The following is a 14,427-nucleotide window of genomic DNA, read 5'->3' as shown; positions in this document are numbered from 1 at the left end:
TAATTTTTTTTATAGTGATTAGTTAGGGATAGAATCCCTCACTAATTATTTTATTCTAGAGAGGGATTTGCAGTCTTTCGATATTTTTCTAGCTAACTGTCTTATTTTAGAAAGAAATTGACAGTCTTTGCTATTTTCCTCACTAATTCTCTTATTTTAGAGAGGGATTAGTAGTTTCTCGCTATTTTTCTTGCCAATTATTTTATTTTAGAGAGGGATTGACAGTCTCTTGCTATTTTCTTCACTAATTTTCTTATTTTAGAGAGGGATTGACAATCCCTCACTATTTTCTTCACTAATAGCAAGTCAAGCTACAAAATCAACATCCTTCACTAATTTGGTATTTTAAAGAGGAACAGAAGATCCCTTACTAAATTCCATCACTAATTTATATTTTTTTAGTAGTGATTGCCTGGCACTTGCAATGGTCTGATATGTCTTGCTGACGAGCTTCAAAATTGTAGCATTGAAGTTCTTATTTGGAATCCATCCATTCGAAGATATGTCATTCTTCCTGCTACACCAAAAATATGTATGAGCAAGGACAGAAGGCTTCACTGTCTTTTAGGGTTCGGTTATGATTCCAAGAACAAGGACTTCAAGGTGGTTAAAACTCACAGGTTTTGGGTATGAGAATGAAACAGTTCCTCAAGCTGAGGTTTGCTCTGTTGCTTCTGCTTCTTGGAGAAGCGTTACCAATGGAACTTTCTCATTTATCGTTGACGAGGAAACATTATCCCACCAGATGTTTGTGAATGGTGCGATTCATTGGGTTGTGAAGCGTAAAAGAAACGATTGTGACTATTCTGTTTTGTCATTTGATGTCATTAAGGAGACGTTTAGAGAACTGAGTTTAGGACCTTGTTTGAAGAAGATTCCTTCCAAGGTGACTTTTTGGGCAGGAACATTGGATTCACTTGCTATCCCTACTTGTTATTTAGAGTCTAGCCAGAGACTTTTTAGGGTTCGGGTGATGAAAGAATATGGTTCTGCAGAATCATGGACTGAAGTATTCTGTTTTGATTCAAGTGACTATGGGGTTACATCAATGGTATCAGCCCTTGGGGAAAGGGAGATTGTGCTAAAGCGTGGTAATGGAGGAATAGTTTTAGTTGATTTGGAGAAGCAATCTGTGTCGGATTTGGAAATTGGGAGAGACATGAATACTTCTGTTGGAAGCTATGCTGAGAGTTTGTTTTTGATGAACAAAGAACAAGGTGTTTGTTCTTACTGAAGTCAATGTGATAATTTGCAAACAAGCAGTTGAAGACCACTCAAAGTCATGCTTCATGGAGTTGCTGCCAAAATCATATTTCTAGCTAGTTCTCTGAAATATTTGTTTTGCTTTATTTGTTTATTTTTTTTTATTGCTCGCCAAGAAAAATTCACTGTTATTGGCAAGCATTTGTGATTAGAAAACCAGACACTAATAATTTCTTCTGGGAAATTAATTCCCACAGAAACTTTTTAATTGGAATAGCGACATAACTCTTAATTGAATACTTTATGGTGACTTTCTTAATTAATTTTATACTCTATCATTCGTTCAGGCACATCAGCCAAGAGAGACAAATTCATTATAGCATATTATCATTGTACCTACATGTGGAGGCACTCATGAGTCTAATAATACGGAAACAGATCATTCTTTCTTGTCATTCCTTTCTGAATTCTCTCCCGCCTAAAACATATGGTAAGATAGTATGAGTGATTTAGTAAAATGCATTTAGATACTATTTAATTCTCATTCTATGCTGTGAAGCCAATTGATCCAATGAGAGAGGACCAGGATAAAGGCTCAAAAGGAAGCCCAAACAAACAAGTAATGAGCAGAGCCAGTGAGTGAAGGAAAAGCTTGAGACTACGTGAATTGGATGGGGTGGGAGGTTTGGACGTGGAAACTTTCTATTTTCTCATTATCTTCTTTTTATCAACTTACATGACTAGAACAATTTATCAAATCTATGACTAAATTAATGCAATGATATTAATGATTAATGATTATAGTTAAAGAAGTTGAGGAAAAATGACCATATAAAAATGGAAAGATTCCGTGTAACAATAATAACGCAGGCAAAGTTAGTTGGTGGAATGATTATGGAAGTACGTTCTTTTGTCTTTATCCTTCCATTTCCCCGTATTTTCTCGCTGAGTACAAGTCAAACATTGTGATTGAGACATTTCCGTTTTGCTTTGGGTATTGTAATTTGCTGAGTTTTGTTGCAATTTTTAGTGGGATCCAGTTGCATGGCCTATGCTGTGCTAGATAGAATGCGAATTAAGATTGAGTCTATTTCGTCAGTTTTTTTAAACTCAAAGAAAATTTAAGATTGAACTACTTTTTCAAAGTGTAAAATAATAATTCATGTTTAAAAAGGCGCCCTGTCATAAAATAAAAAGGCAGGTCCTTTTATAAATTTTTTTAAAATTTTAATAGTTTAAAAATTAAACATTATACTAATTCTAAAACCATAGCCTCATTTCACTTAGGTGAAGAAAGAATATATAAAAAGTTTAATATCTTTGTCACTATTGATGCTTCATAAAGAGAAGTATTGAATTATATTGATATTAATGATAATACAAATCATTAAGATTTTGTTGATAATGCTAGCAAAGTCTGATTATTATTAGTATTAATTTTGTAATATTGTTATTTTTTATTAGTCTTAAAATTATTATTATGTGTATTGACTTAAATTTATTTTTATAGATTTAATATTACGTATAATAACTTTTTTTAATTTTAAATATGTTTTTCTAACATTTTTAAATTAAAAAATATAGGGCCGATGTCCTGAGGGTTGGCTCTTTAGCCCTGAGGGCCAGGACCGGGTTGGCCAAACTGAAACTCTGAAATGTAATCGTGCTTTATAGAGTTAGTCTATTTAGATCTTAACCCTTTAAAGGTTGACCCTAATTAACACCTTTAATGCTAGACCATAACACATCCATATATGGCTTGTGGGTAATTTTATCCGACTCCAGCCTTTCCAGTAAATGAATTACAGCATACAGTATTGTGAGAGAGGTTAAGAAACTGAGAACAATGAGTATAAAAAATATGTTTCTGTTTTCTGTTTTTAATTTCTTAAAACAATTCTTTATAATAATTTTTTAAAATAAGTTTTAAAAATAAAAAATTGTTTGAATTATTATTTAAAAAACATATTTAAATTGATGAAATAAAAAGTAAAAGAATAATTTATTTTATTAATATAATTGTCATTAATGAGAGTATAAGATTGTTTTTTGTCTTTTCCCTAGTTTTGTCGAATAAAAATAACAAAAAAAATAGTTTGATTTTTATTTTTTCAAAAAAAACTTTTAATTTTATTTTGTGTTTTAAAATAATATATAACAGAAAATACTACATTTTCAAACAATGTTTTTTCTTAAATTTTTCAGAAAAAATCAGTCGTCAAAACTGATAATCAAAATTCAAACGCGGCCGGTGAAGGTGAGGGTCCCGTGAGAAGACCACGATGGGAGCTTCCGTGAAAGAATCTGAGAGGCGTTCGATTTGTATGCTTCATAGTGTGACACCTGGTAAGTGGCATAAGTTGGCCTTCTTCAGCATCGACGATCACTGCGGCTGAAGAGAACGGGATGTTTCCTGGCTGGTTCCTCTCTTCGTTGACTAATATTCTTCAGTTCTGGCGCCATTGTAGTATTAAGATTGGGAGAAGATTGAGCATTGGATGGTGAGCGAAAGGTGATTTCCCCTCTTTCCAAGTTAGGTTGGCGTTAGTTATTTGATATTTGTGTTCTTGTCTGGACTTCCCATGGTGTGCTGCTGCTGTATTATTTTATTTTGACGGCCTCAACTGAAAAGTTTATGTGAAGTGCTAAGGAGCAGAGTATTAAGGATAGAGTCCAGATTTCCAAGCTGAAAGCTATGTCTGGTGATTTACCTCCAGAAATTCTTGTGGAAATTCTTCACAGACTACCCCTCAAGTCTCTTGTGAAATTCACCTCCGTTTGCAAAGCTTGGAATACCCTTATCACGGACCATACCTTCATATTTGATCATCTCAACCGAACAATTGAAGCCAGCGATGGAAATGATACCCTCTTTCTTCAACTCTGTCGTCGAACTTGGGAATTGCAGAACGAGCGCTTCGATTATGGGGAATTTTACTCACTGTACTCTGACAACCAACAAATTGATCACTTCTCTGTTGAGAGATTCCCGCTCACTCACCTATTCCGATTGTATGATTATTCAACGGTGGTTGGAACTTGCGATGGTCTGGTATGTATTGCTGATTATTCAATGCTTGATTCAGCTACTCACCTTATTTGGAACCCTTCGATTCGAAAATATGTGGTGCTTCCCAAACCAATCGTGACCTGCAGGACCGGCAATCGCGAACATGAGAGGTACCGGCTTTGTTTTGGGTTTGGCTTTGATTCTAGGAGTAAGGATCACAAGGTAATTAGACTTGTGGCTCTCTGCAATGAACAAGAAGATACACCTCAGGTTGAGGTTTACTCTCTTGTTTCTCGTTCCTGGAGAATCATCACTGCTAGAGCTCCTTCCTTTCTTCTCTCTGAGCATCTGCGGAATATACCTCAGGTGTTTGTGAACGGTTTTGTACACTGGGTTGTCAGCCGTAGATGTGACGGTCAAATTCAGAATTTTATTTTGTCATTTGATGCGGTTGAAGAAACGTTTGGAGAATTAACGTTACCACAACATCTGAGAGATTCTACTTCTGTGTTATCTATCTTGGAAGGAGGGCATTCACTTTCTGTGCTTCATACTTACTCAGAAGAGAACCAATATTTTTATAGTATATGGATAATGAAAGAATATGGTGTTGCGGAGTCATGGACTGAGGTGTTCTGTTGTGATACCAAACGTTATGGGGGCATAGTTACTGTATTAGCTCTTGGTAGCAATGGAAAAGTGGTGCTAAGGATTCGCAGTGGAGCTATAGCTTTACTTGATCCAATCACAGAGTTGGTGGAGCCTTTGGGAGATCGAAAATATTTTCCCACTTTTGTAGGAGATTATGTTGGGAGTTTGGTTTTCATAAATACAGAACCAGATGTTTTGTCTTGCTAGAAATTGTAGATATATACAGGGTGAAGGCAAGGTTGTCTTATGGATGGATTGATTTTGCTGGCTGGATTATTGCCTCTAGAGTCAGATTAAGGCCAAATGTTTGGATTATAATTCTCGTTCTCTGGAAGTCAGAGAAGAAGAATGGATTCTGTTCTTTTCTTTCCTGTATATTGCTCTATATATTCACTTTAAAGGCAGATTTTATTATCGTTTGTTGTAGAGTTTCTTAATTTACCTTTTGCATGTATGAGCTGGTTCAATTCATGGTAATGAGAACTGTGATCAAACGAGAATTTGATGTTTGATATTTGCTGAGACTTGGTTCACATAATCTCATATTGCCGCCATGGGAATATGAAATTCTAATTGTGGAGTCATGGACTAAGGTGTTTTGTTGTGATTTATTGCGCTATGGGGCCATATCAGGTCTTGCTAGCAGTGGAAAAGTGGCTAGGAGACTTCACAATGGAGCTATAGTTTTCGTAGATCCTATGAAAGAATTGGTAAGGCCTTTGGGACGTCAGATATTTTCATGATTTAGAACCAGAGAGATACTTTCATGCTTTTGTTGGACCTTACATGGAAATTTAGGGCTTGTTTGAAAACCTGTTCTGGGAACAATTTTCTGTTTCCAGAACAAAAGAACAAAAAAATCTATTTGGTAACGTGTTTTCAAAAAGTGTTTTGAAGAATAAAAAAACAAAATATTATTTTGGAGAACAGAAAAATGAAAACAACTTTTAAGTGTTCTGTGATTATTATTCTGAAGAACAAGAGGGAACGAAAAAAACACTTATTTTCATTATTTTTTTGTTCTTAGAATATGTTCTACAGAACAACAGTTTTCAGAACAATAAAATAAAAACAGTTTTAAACAGCCCTTTAATTTTTCATAGACAAAGAACATGCTGCTTTGTCCTATTAACAATTGTTAGAAGATTTATAGAAGAGGCAGGGTCATTGATTGATGTTTCAAAATGAATTTTTGTCATAGAAGTGTTCGATTAAGACTAAATGTTTCACTAGAAGTCATACACAGCACTTAATTACACTGCATTGTTTGCCACCATAAGCAGTAACGGTGATTCTCTTCTGTACTCAATCTTCAGTGTGTTTTTTTTTTTGGGGGTTAAGTTTTATGTTGGAGATCAGAACATGACAGCAAAATGTCAAGTTTGTGCTCTGTTTTATGCAACATGGTATATTTTTTTTTCTTTGCTATTTCAATGTATATGTCCCCATGCATTTGTGATCTGTAGTATCTAACATAAGTGCAAGTATAATATTTTTTGTCGGGAAGCTTCACAACCTGTATTCTCTGTCTTAGCCCTCATGGCTTTTCTTCATGAAAACGTCCTGCATGAAACGGAACATGTTTTAAGCTTAAGAAATCTGTGGGAAGAGATTGTTTGAAAATCAAGGCAGTGTGCTTCTTTGCTAGTATAATGTTGAGATTTAGTACATTATGATGTTCTGAAAATGGATTTTCTTTTTCTTTGATGTAAACTGCTTTGTGTATTTACTTAGAGGGCAGGTTTTACTGTCTATTGTTAGTGTTACCTAATTTTTCCTTTTGATTGCATGATCTGGTGTAATTCATTGTAGTGAGACATGTGATATAATCATACCTTGAAGTTTATATTTGTTTTGAGACTTGGTTCACTTAATCAAGACAAAACTGCTACCATGGCAAGCTTTTGGGTTTTTCAAGACATGAACTTGATTTTATTATTATTATACCCAGCTTTTGGTAGATATTCTCAATTTTAATTTTTCATTTCATAAGTCATTTTGGAGAATGTTAAGAGCAATTATTATGTTGATTTTAAAGACGTTCTTGACAAATGAAAAAAATTACTTGACTTCATTAATTTAGCTTATTTTTCATTATGAGAGTCAATTGTACTTTTTATAAAAGGTATATATGAAAAGTTTTAAATGTTTTAGAGACATAACCTAATTATTTTGATGTGAAAGGAGGTACACTGGGGATTGAAATAAATTGAGGCGGCAGCTTTTGTAATTTTTTTCAAATACAACATGAAATATTGACTATCTAATCAAAAAAGAACATGAAAAATATTAACTACATCTGAAAAACGAACGAGGGGTAATTGTCCGGTATAAAGTATTGAAAATGAGATTAATCATTAAATTAATTGAAATAAATTGAATGGTCAACAGTGTAAGTGTGTAACTATAATTGAATTGAAGTCAACTTAATCATGATTAAAATATTTAAAATATTTATATGCAACTTTAAAAAGTTAGGTACAAAAAATTGGATCGGTTATTAACTGTTTAAGATGGTGAGTTAATGGTTAGTGCACTAGTATAAATTTTAGTTTTTATAGGAAACTTTTTATATCAGTTAACAGGTACTCACCGTTAAAAGTAGAAGCGGTGTCATTTTTATAATATTAATTATAATAGTATGACTTTTAACATTAGATTTAAAATAAATCATCATAAAAACTACTTTTAACAATGAGTGTAATTTTACCTACTATTAAAAGTTTTAAATTCTTTTAAAAAAATTAAAATATAATACTTTCAAAACAGGTGTCACATCATTGTTATTAAAAAGTTTAACTTTTAATAATAGTTGAGGTAGAACTCGCTGTTAAGAATTTAAAAATAAAAAAATACATATAACATACAACAATAAAGTTTATTTTCAATAACGGTGATGTCATTTGCTGTTAAATGTTTTCAAACTTATAAAAAAAGGGTTCTCTTTGCATTTTTTGTCTTCCCTTGCCATTCCCTCTCCCTCTGTTGCTCACCCACCTCCCCTCCGTTACCATTCTTTGCTGTTGTCGCTGATCTGTGCCTGATGGAGTAGATTGAAGAAGTTGAGTAATCATCGAATTGTTCCGTCACCGAGTCCATCGAAGAAGCCGAGCCGTCGCTGCCGTCCGTCTGGTAGTTGTCGATTATTCTTGCAATTTGCTTATTTTGAAGATTTTCGCATGATGAATGCTTTAGACACGTACATGTTAAATTCTTGGTTGACTGATATATCCCTTATAAATTTTTTATTTTCTTTCACGTATGCTGGATATAATGGCTACTTTAATGGATTTGCTTATTGTTTGAATTTTTTATTGAATCCACCGCCTCTCTTTAAGCTACAACTCAAAATTGGGATTTAAAATACTTCATTTGTCTCACTTAGTGGCGTTTAATCATACGATTTTTGAACACCGTGCATGTTTTATTTATCTTTCTAGATTATGCGAGATTTAGTTTTTTTTTTTTTTGGGTTCATAGCTTGGGTGTGATGATGTTCACCAAGATACCCCCCAAAAAAAAAAACACATTTCATTTGGCATTCTTGTTAAGTATTCTAGATTGAAATAGCATCTCTCACTTTCATTTGCTAAAATTTGCTATGTTTCTAACCTGCTACTGCAATTTTCTATTATCAAAATTGATTGTAAGTTGGCTTCTGTCTATGCCATGACTCATGCTTGCATTAGATGCTTAACAAATAAGGCTCTTGTCACATTCAAAAATGCGATGCGGACGGCACAAGAGCAGAGGTTCTGACCTTCAAAAAGAAGACCGAAGAAATGAAAATTGCCACTAAAATTTTGAGAAAAATCTTGAAAAACCGTTTAAAGGAGGATAAGGATGGTCTGCGAAAGCAGAAAATAGGTTCGAAAGTCGGTTGAGTATAAGGAAGGTGTTAGGCACCCCACAACACCCGTTCGTCAGAACGGTTATCTGAAATTTATTGTGCTATATTAATATAATTTTAAAATTATTTTAATTATCCCTTTTATATTCATGTGTTTGATATAAAATGATAAGAATTAAGTGAGAAATATTTATTTATTTACGAGAGAGGATTTGACTCAGAATCCAACTCTGAGGCTTACATACCCTGCGGTGGGGATCAAAGTTCACGTAGTTCAGGCTTAAAAGTTTGTTGGTGAAAATATTTTTTTTAAGAGAAATTAATTAGAAATAATTCACCATTAGAAATAATTCACCATTTTGCAAATAAAATTTCTAAAATTTTGATATGTGTGTTTTAAATTGTAAAAGTAATTTAATTTTAATTATTTTCTCAATTTTTGAAAAATAAAAGGGTTTACAATTATTTTTCTATATTTTATGATTAGAAATTTAATCGTAATTCTTGTAGAGCTTTATTAGCTTATATGATAATGCAATCATTCTAAATATCTACGGAGATTTTAAAATCTCTCACGATAAAAGAATTAAATTTATTTTTATGTTAGTAATAATTTATTCAAACATGCATATACATGTTTTTAGAAAATTTTAATCATCATACCTTCAAAGTCTTATTAGTTTATACGGTAATATGATTATCCAAAATACTGTGAAGATTCCAAAATCTTACATGATAAAAGAATTAAATTTATTTGATTGATTTAATATATAATTTATATATATTTTAAAAACTTAATCATTATATCTGCAGAGTCTTATTGACTTATACAATAATATGATTATCTTAAAAGTCTACGGAGATTTAAAAATCTCACATGACTAAAAGATATAATCGATAAATATGATTACAATTTAAATCCATTAATTTGACTAATTAATTTTTTTAAATTGTGTATTATATCATTATTTACAAAAATCATTTATTTATCATAAAATTTAGAATCACTATATCTGCAAAGATTTATTATCTCACACGATAATGTAATTAATTTAAGTCTCTACGAAAATTCTTGAAATCTTTCATAAGACTTAAATATTTTATTGATTATAAAAGAGAATTAATTTTGATGATGAGTCTTTAGAACCCATATTATTATATAAAATTGATCCTCATACCTGTGAAATCTTATTAATTTTTACGATATAGGATCATTTTAAATTTAAATGTTTGTAGGATTTTGAAATCTCACACTGCAAATAGATTTAAATATTATTTATTAAGAATTTTACAACCAACAAATAATTGTGAAGCTCATAGTCAGAAATAATTTCAATGATAGTCTAAAACATGCAAAAGGACAAGGAGAATCCCAAAACGCATAACTTGGTACAATGTCACACAAAATAAATCATGTGATCTATACAAATTTTGAAATTTCCTAGTTACTCCATTAATCCCACAGATTAAGCTTTAAAGAATGAACAAGCAAAATTATTACCCGTTTGATACTGAGCCATTACTCTCCACGTCATCACCTTTCATCTTCACCTTCCATCTGATCCGTTAGCTCCTTTCTCCTCCTCCTTCTTCATCGTTTTCATCTTCTTCTCTCGATTCATTTCCACCTCAAAAATCCAAAGCCAAAATCACAGGTCGTCTCTTTTTTATCTTTCGGTTAGCTCTCTTCATCACCGAAGCCACCCTCTTCTCTCTTTTTTTTTCATGCATGTCTGGCCCTTTTTTTTTTGTTTTCATTTTGCTCTTTGCTTTCTTTCTTCTTCATCTATGCTGTGTGCTCCTTGGTGCTCTATTTTTTTCGTCCAATTTTTGGTCTCTCCCTCCCTTCTTTTTCTGCTCTGTTTCTCATTCCTTCGTCTTCATCTCCTACACTCGGTCACTGCTCTCTCTCTCAGCATCACTCAGTGTATAAAAAGTTGCACGCGTGCTGTGTTTTTATGCTGCTTTTCCTTCCCTGTTTCTCCCTCTCGGTCTCTCTCTTCTTTTTCTCCGTCTCTTCTCTGTCTTGCTGGTCCTCATTGTTTTTTTCTTTCCTCCAGACTCCCCTCACCTCCTCAGTCTCTTCCTTCTTCTCTTCATCCCCAATCCTTCTCCGTCTCTGCTTCTCATAATCTCTGTCTTTGTCCAAGCTTCTTGTGCTGTTTTCTTCCTCCTCCCCTTCATCTCTGCTTCTCGTGTATCTCTTACTCGGTTCCCTTTTTCTTCATCTCCAGTCCTTCTTTGTCTTTGCTTCTCATGATCTTTGTCTCTGTCTAAGCTTCTCGTGCTGCTTTCTTCATCCTCTCCTCTATCTCTACTTCTCATGTATCTCTCACTTGGCCCCTTTTTTCTTCGTCTCTAGTCCTTCTTTTTAAAGAAGATGAAGCTTGCGTGTGAAAGCTGTTTGCGTGTTTCCTTTTTGCTCTGTTCTTCTCTCTTTTTCTATTCTTTTTTGCTGCAATGTTCATGCATGTGTCTCTAGCTGAAAGTTCAAGCCTGCTTTGCTCTTGGCTTCTTTTCTCTATGCCTTTCGTGTATGTGTGTGTGTGTTCTGCGCTGTGAAGCTTCCTTTCGTGTATGTGTGTACATGTTCTACTCTGTGCTTCCTTCGCTCGTCTGGTGTTTCTGCAATGAAGGACCAGAACAGATGGTTAAATGCTGGAGTCAGCGTTTAATCTTCGGTTTACACACACACACACACACACATTTAACCACAATTTTTTAATTTTTTATCTATTTTTTTTGAAAAATAATCCTTAAAGGGTTGAATTTTTATTTTTTATATTTATTATATTTTTAGTTGTTTTAATGAGCTAAAGAAATAAAATCCTAATCAGCAGATTATAATATTAAATCCTATTAATTAAAGTATTTTTTTATTTTAAAAATATAATCCTAAAAAAGATTAAATTTTATTTTTATATTTTTATATATATATTTTTTATTTATTATTATTTTTTAAATTAAAAAAATGCCTAGATAAAATACATTGTTCACAGCTCCTGTGTTGATATTTACTTCCTCACTCTTACAATACTAACTTTTCCATACTTGCAACCTCTTTTTTTTTTCAATTTTACATGAATGAGTATAAAATAAAATTATGTCTCCATTTGTACCTAGTTTATTAAAGGTTATAATAGATATTATTCAATAGCTTTTACCATAATTTAATTTAGATGCTTCACATAACGGATTCATTTTTTGAGGAAGAGATTGATGGCATCCTCACAGGTCGGGTACAACATTTTATAGATGGTATGTGAGGTTTATTTAATTTTTTTAAAAAATTGTATAAGCAATTTTGAGTTTTATATAATTTCTATAAAATTTTGTATTAAAAATTGGATTGTTTACATGTACTAGATAAATTGTATAGCACATTTTGAATTGCAAGAATTGGGAGAATAATTAAAAATAAATTCAATTTAAAAGATAATTTTTAACAGCAGTTATGGTCATAATCACTATGAAAAGTGGATTTTTAATAGCGCTTATAGTCATAATCGCTGTTAAAAGTCACAGGCTTTTTTTCAAAAATTTCAATTTTGGGCAACTTTCAACAATAGACTTGGAATCACTATTGAAAGTTTATTTTTAATTGTAATTGTCCAACTGCTATTGAAAGTTACAGACTTTTAGCATTTCCTAAAATAACAACGGTTGTATAACTGCTGTTAAAAATATTTTTTACACGTATATCAAAAACCTATTCTGTAATAGTAGTGGTTCAACCAGGGGTCAATTTGGGATCAAACTGGTTTAATTAAAATAATATAATTTAATTTATATACCTAAAAAATCATTATCTTTACTCCAATAACCCAACAAAAATTTAAAGAGAAAAAAATCTTATGCATGTTATTACAATCCAAATAAAAATTTAAATAATTTAACTCAAATAGCCTAATAAAATTTAATAATAATAATAATAATAATAGAAAATTCCAACAAATTAATAATAATAAAAGTAAAATAATAATAGTTTAAAAGAAACAATAAATTTCATTTAAACATTTTCTAAATGAATCAGGCTAATATTTGGCGGTTGAACCTATCCTTTCTAAAATTAACTTGTTTGGTACTTTTCCCTTATATAATAAATTTAAAAATTAATGTTATATTACTTTTTTTTAATAAAGAATAATTTTAAAAATATATTTTAAATATTACTTAAAAAGCTGCACTGTAACTTATAAAAAGGATTAAATAAATTTTTTAAAATATAATTTATAAATAAAATAGGAGAAAGTAATATCTAAAATTAACGTGTTTGAAAAGCAAAAAATTGAAAAGCCGAAATGTGTCAATCAACTTTGGTTGGAAAGTGTAACGATGGCAATAGCAATATCACATCTTTGTACAATCATATATTTTAAACACACTCTCTCTGTGTGTGGTACAACCTTTCATTCTCAAAACTCAAAAGTTTTTACATTTGCACTATTACAAAACAGAAGCATATATAGAGAAGTCTGTCGGGGTTTCAGAAGGTATGATGGACTTCAACATTCAACCATAGAAATGAATCAAGATGCTAAGGATGAATGGCAAGATTTGGCGTTGGGGTCAGAATATCTGACTGGTTTTTTTTTCGTTTTTCTTTTCCTTTTCATTTTCTCTTCTTTTTTTGATGCTTCTTCCTCATTTTTTTGATGATCTCTAGAGCAGAAAAAAGTTGCCCGTTCATCCTGCCTAACTAATGGGATTGAACAGGTTACCTTAGATTTTTTTAGAGTCATCCGAGTTAATTTAGGTTGATCTTTAATCGATCTAAGCAGCAAATTGAACTGGATATATGGCTAATTCATTAATTTACTTATCTGATCGGCAGGTTTGATTTGGTTTTCCAAACCTTGTTAAAAAGATTAATGTTTTTAAAAAAGACATTAATATATAAAAAAGAATATTCATGTATAAACCCAGTGTTAGAGCATAATATTAGTTATACATTGTCTAGAATATTCTAAAGCATAATATTAGTTATACATTGTGTAGAATATTCTAAAGACTAGTTGATTGTATATTCTTGCTTGTATGTGAGTCTCATTGTAATACGTTTTGTTGTATGTTCTGTTGTAACCATTTTCTTTATATAATGAATACACTCACATCCAGCGAAGGTAACATGGTTTGGCAATCTTCTTTTTGTCCTCTTTCTATCTCCCAGAAAAATTACCAAAACACAAACCTGATAAAATGTTATTTTTTTCCTTTGTTTTAATCTCAAAATGATGTTCTAGGCACAACAGTATAGAAAAGTAAAATAAAATTCATTCCGGTTAATCTGTCCAAAACTCTTAATCAGATTAGCGAAAAAACGGTTTCACCAGTTTATTGGTTTAACCCGCGAACGCATGTCAAAGTTGTAATACCATGATTCTACAAGGAAACTCCATCCTTGTCTTGTAATTGGGGAAAAAAAATGGAAAGAAGGAAAACTCAAAAGATTACGCTATTATGCCGGCACACATATATTGGTCCTCTTTAGAAATAATAATAATAAAAAAAAAAATAAGAAGACAAAAGAGTCCAAAATAGAATCACATCATGTCAATTAGAGAATTAATATAATATAATGTAATCATAGCAAACTACACCAACGTTAATAGCATTGAACGAAGTCATAAAAAATACCGCTCAGACAAAAGCATCGAAAACTATGGAATTATATTGAAGCCTATCCTCTACCTTTTTTTCTCGGCCAACAGTC

At 31.9% G+C, this 14,427-nt stretch overlaps 2 protein-coding genes across 2 annotated transcripts; both read left to right on the top strand.

The window, feature by feature from the left end:
- The first annotated feature begins 577 nt into the window (after window positions 1-577).
- Window positions 578-1,234, top strand: LOC129288248 (F-box/kelch-repeat protein At3g06240-like). Its single transcript, XM_054924756.1, has one exon. The coding sequence runs from the start codon at window positions 578-580 to the stop codon at window positions 1,232-1,234; it is 657 nt and encodes a 218-aa protein (XP_054780731.1).
- A 2,275-nt stretch (window positions 1,235-3,509) lies between these two features.
- On the top strand, window positions 3,510-5,283 carry LOC129288630 (F-box protein At3g07870-like). The gene has a single exon (XM_054925301.1). The coding sequence runs from the start codon at window positions 3,899-3,901 to the stop codon at window positions 5,069-5,071; it is 1,173 nt and encodes a 390-aa protein (XP_054781276.1). The 5' UTR covers window positions 3,510-3,898; the 3' UTR covers window positions 5,072-5,283.
- Window positions 5,284-14,427: the final 9,144 nt, after the last annotated feature.

This window comes from Prosopis cineraria, unplaced genomic scaffold (assembly GCF_029017545.1).
Source record: "Prosopis cineraria cultivar Desert tree isolate PC_DT_omini unplaced genomic scaffold, ASM2901754v1 PC12, whole genome shotgun sequence".
In the NCBI taxonomy this organism is placed as follows: Eukaryota; Viridiplantae; Streptophyta; class Magnoliopsida; order Fabales; family Fabaceae; genus Prosopis; species Prosopis cineraria.
This window is presented reverse-complemented; position numbering and strand designations above follow the sequence as displayed.

Excerpts from the sequence above, each read along its gene's own strand:
- LOC129288248 (XM_054924756.1), top strand. The coding sequence starts at position 578 with ATGATTCCAAGAACAAGGACTTCAAGGTGGTTAAAACTCACAGGTTTT.
- LOC129288630 (XM_054925301.1), top strand. The coding sequence starts at position 3,899 with ATGTCTGGTGATTTACCTCCAGAAATTCTTGTGGAAATTCTTCACAGA.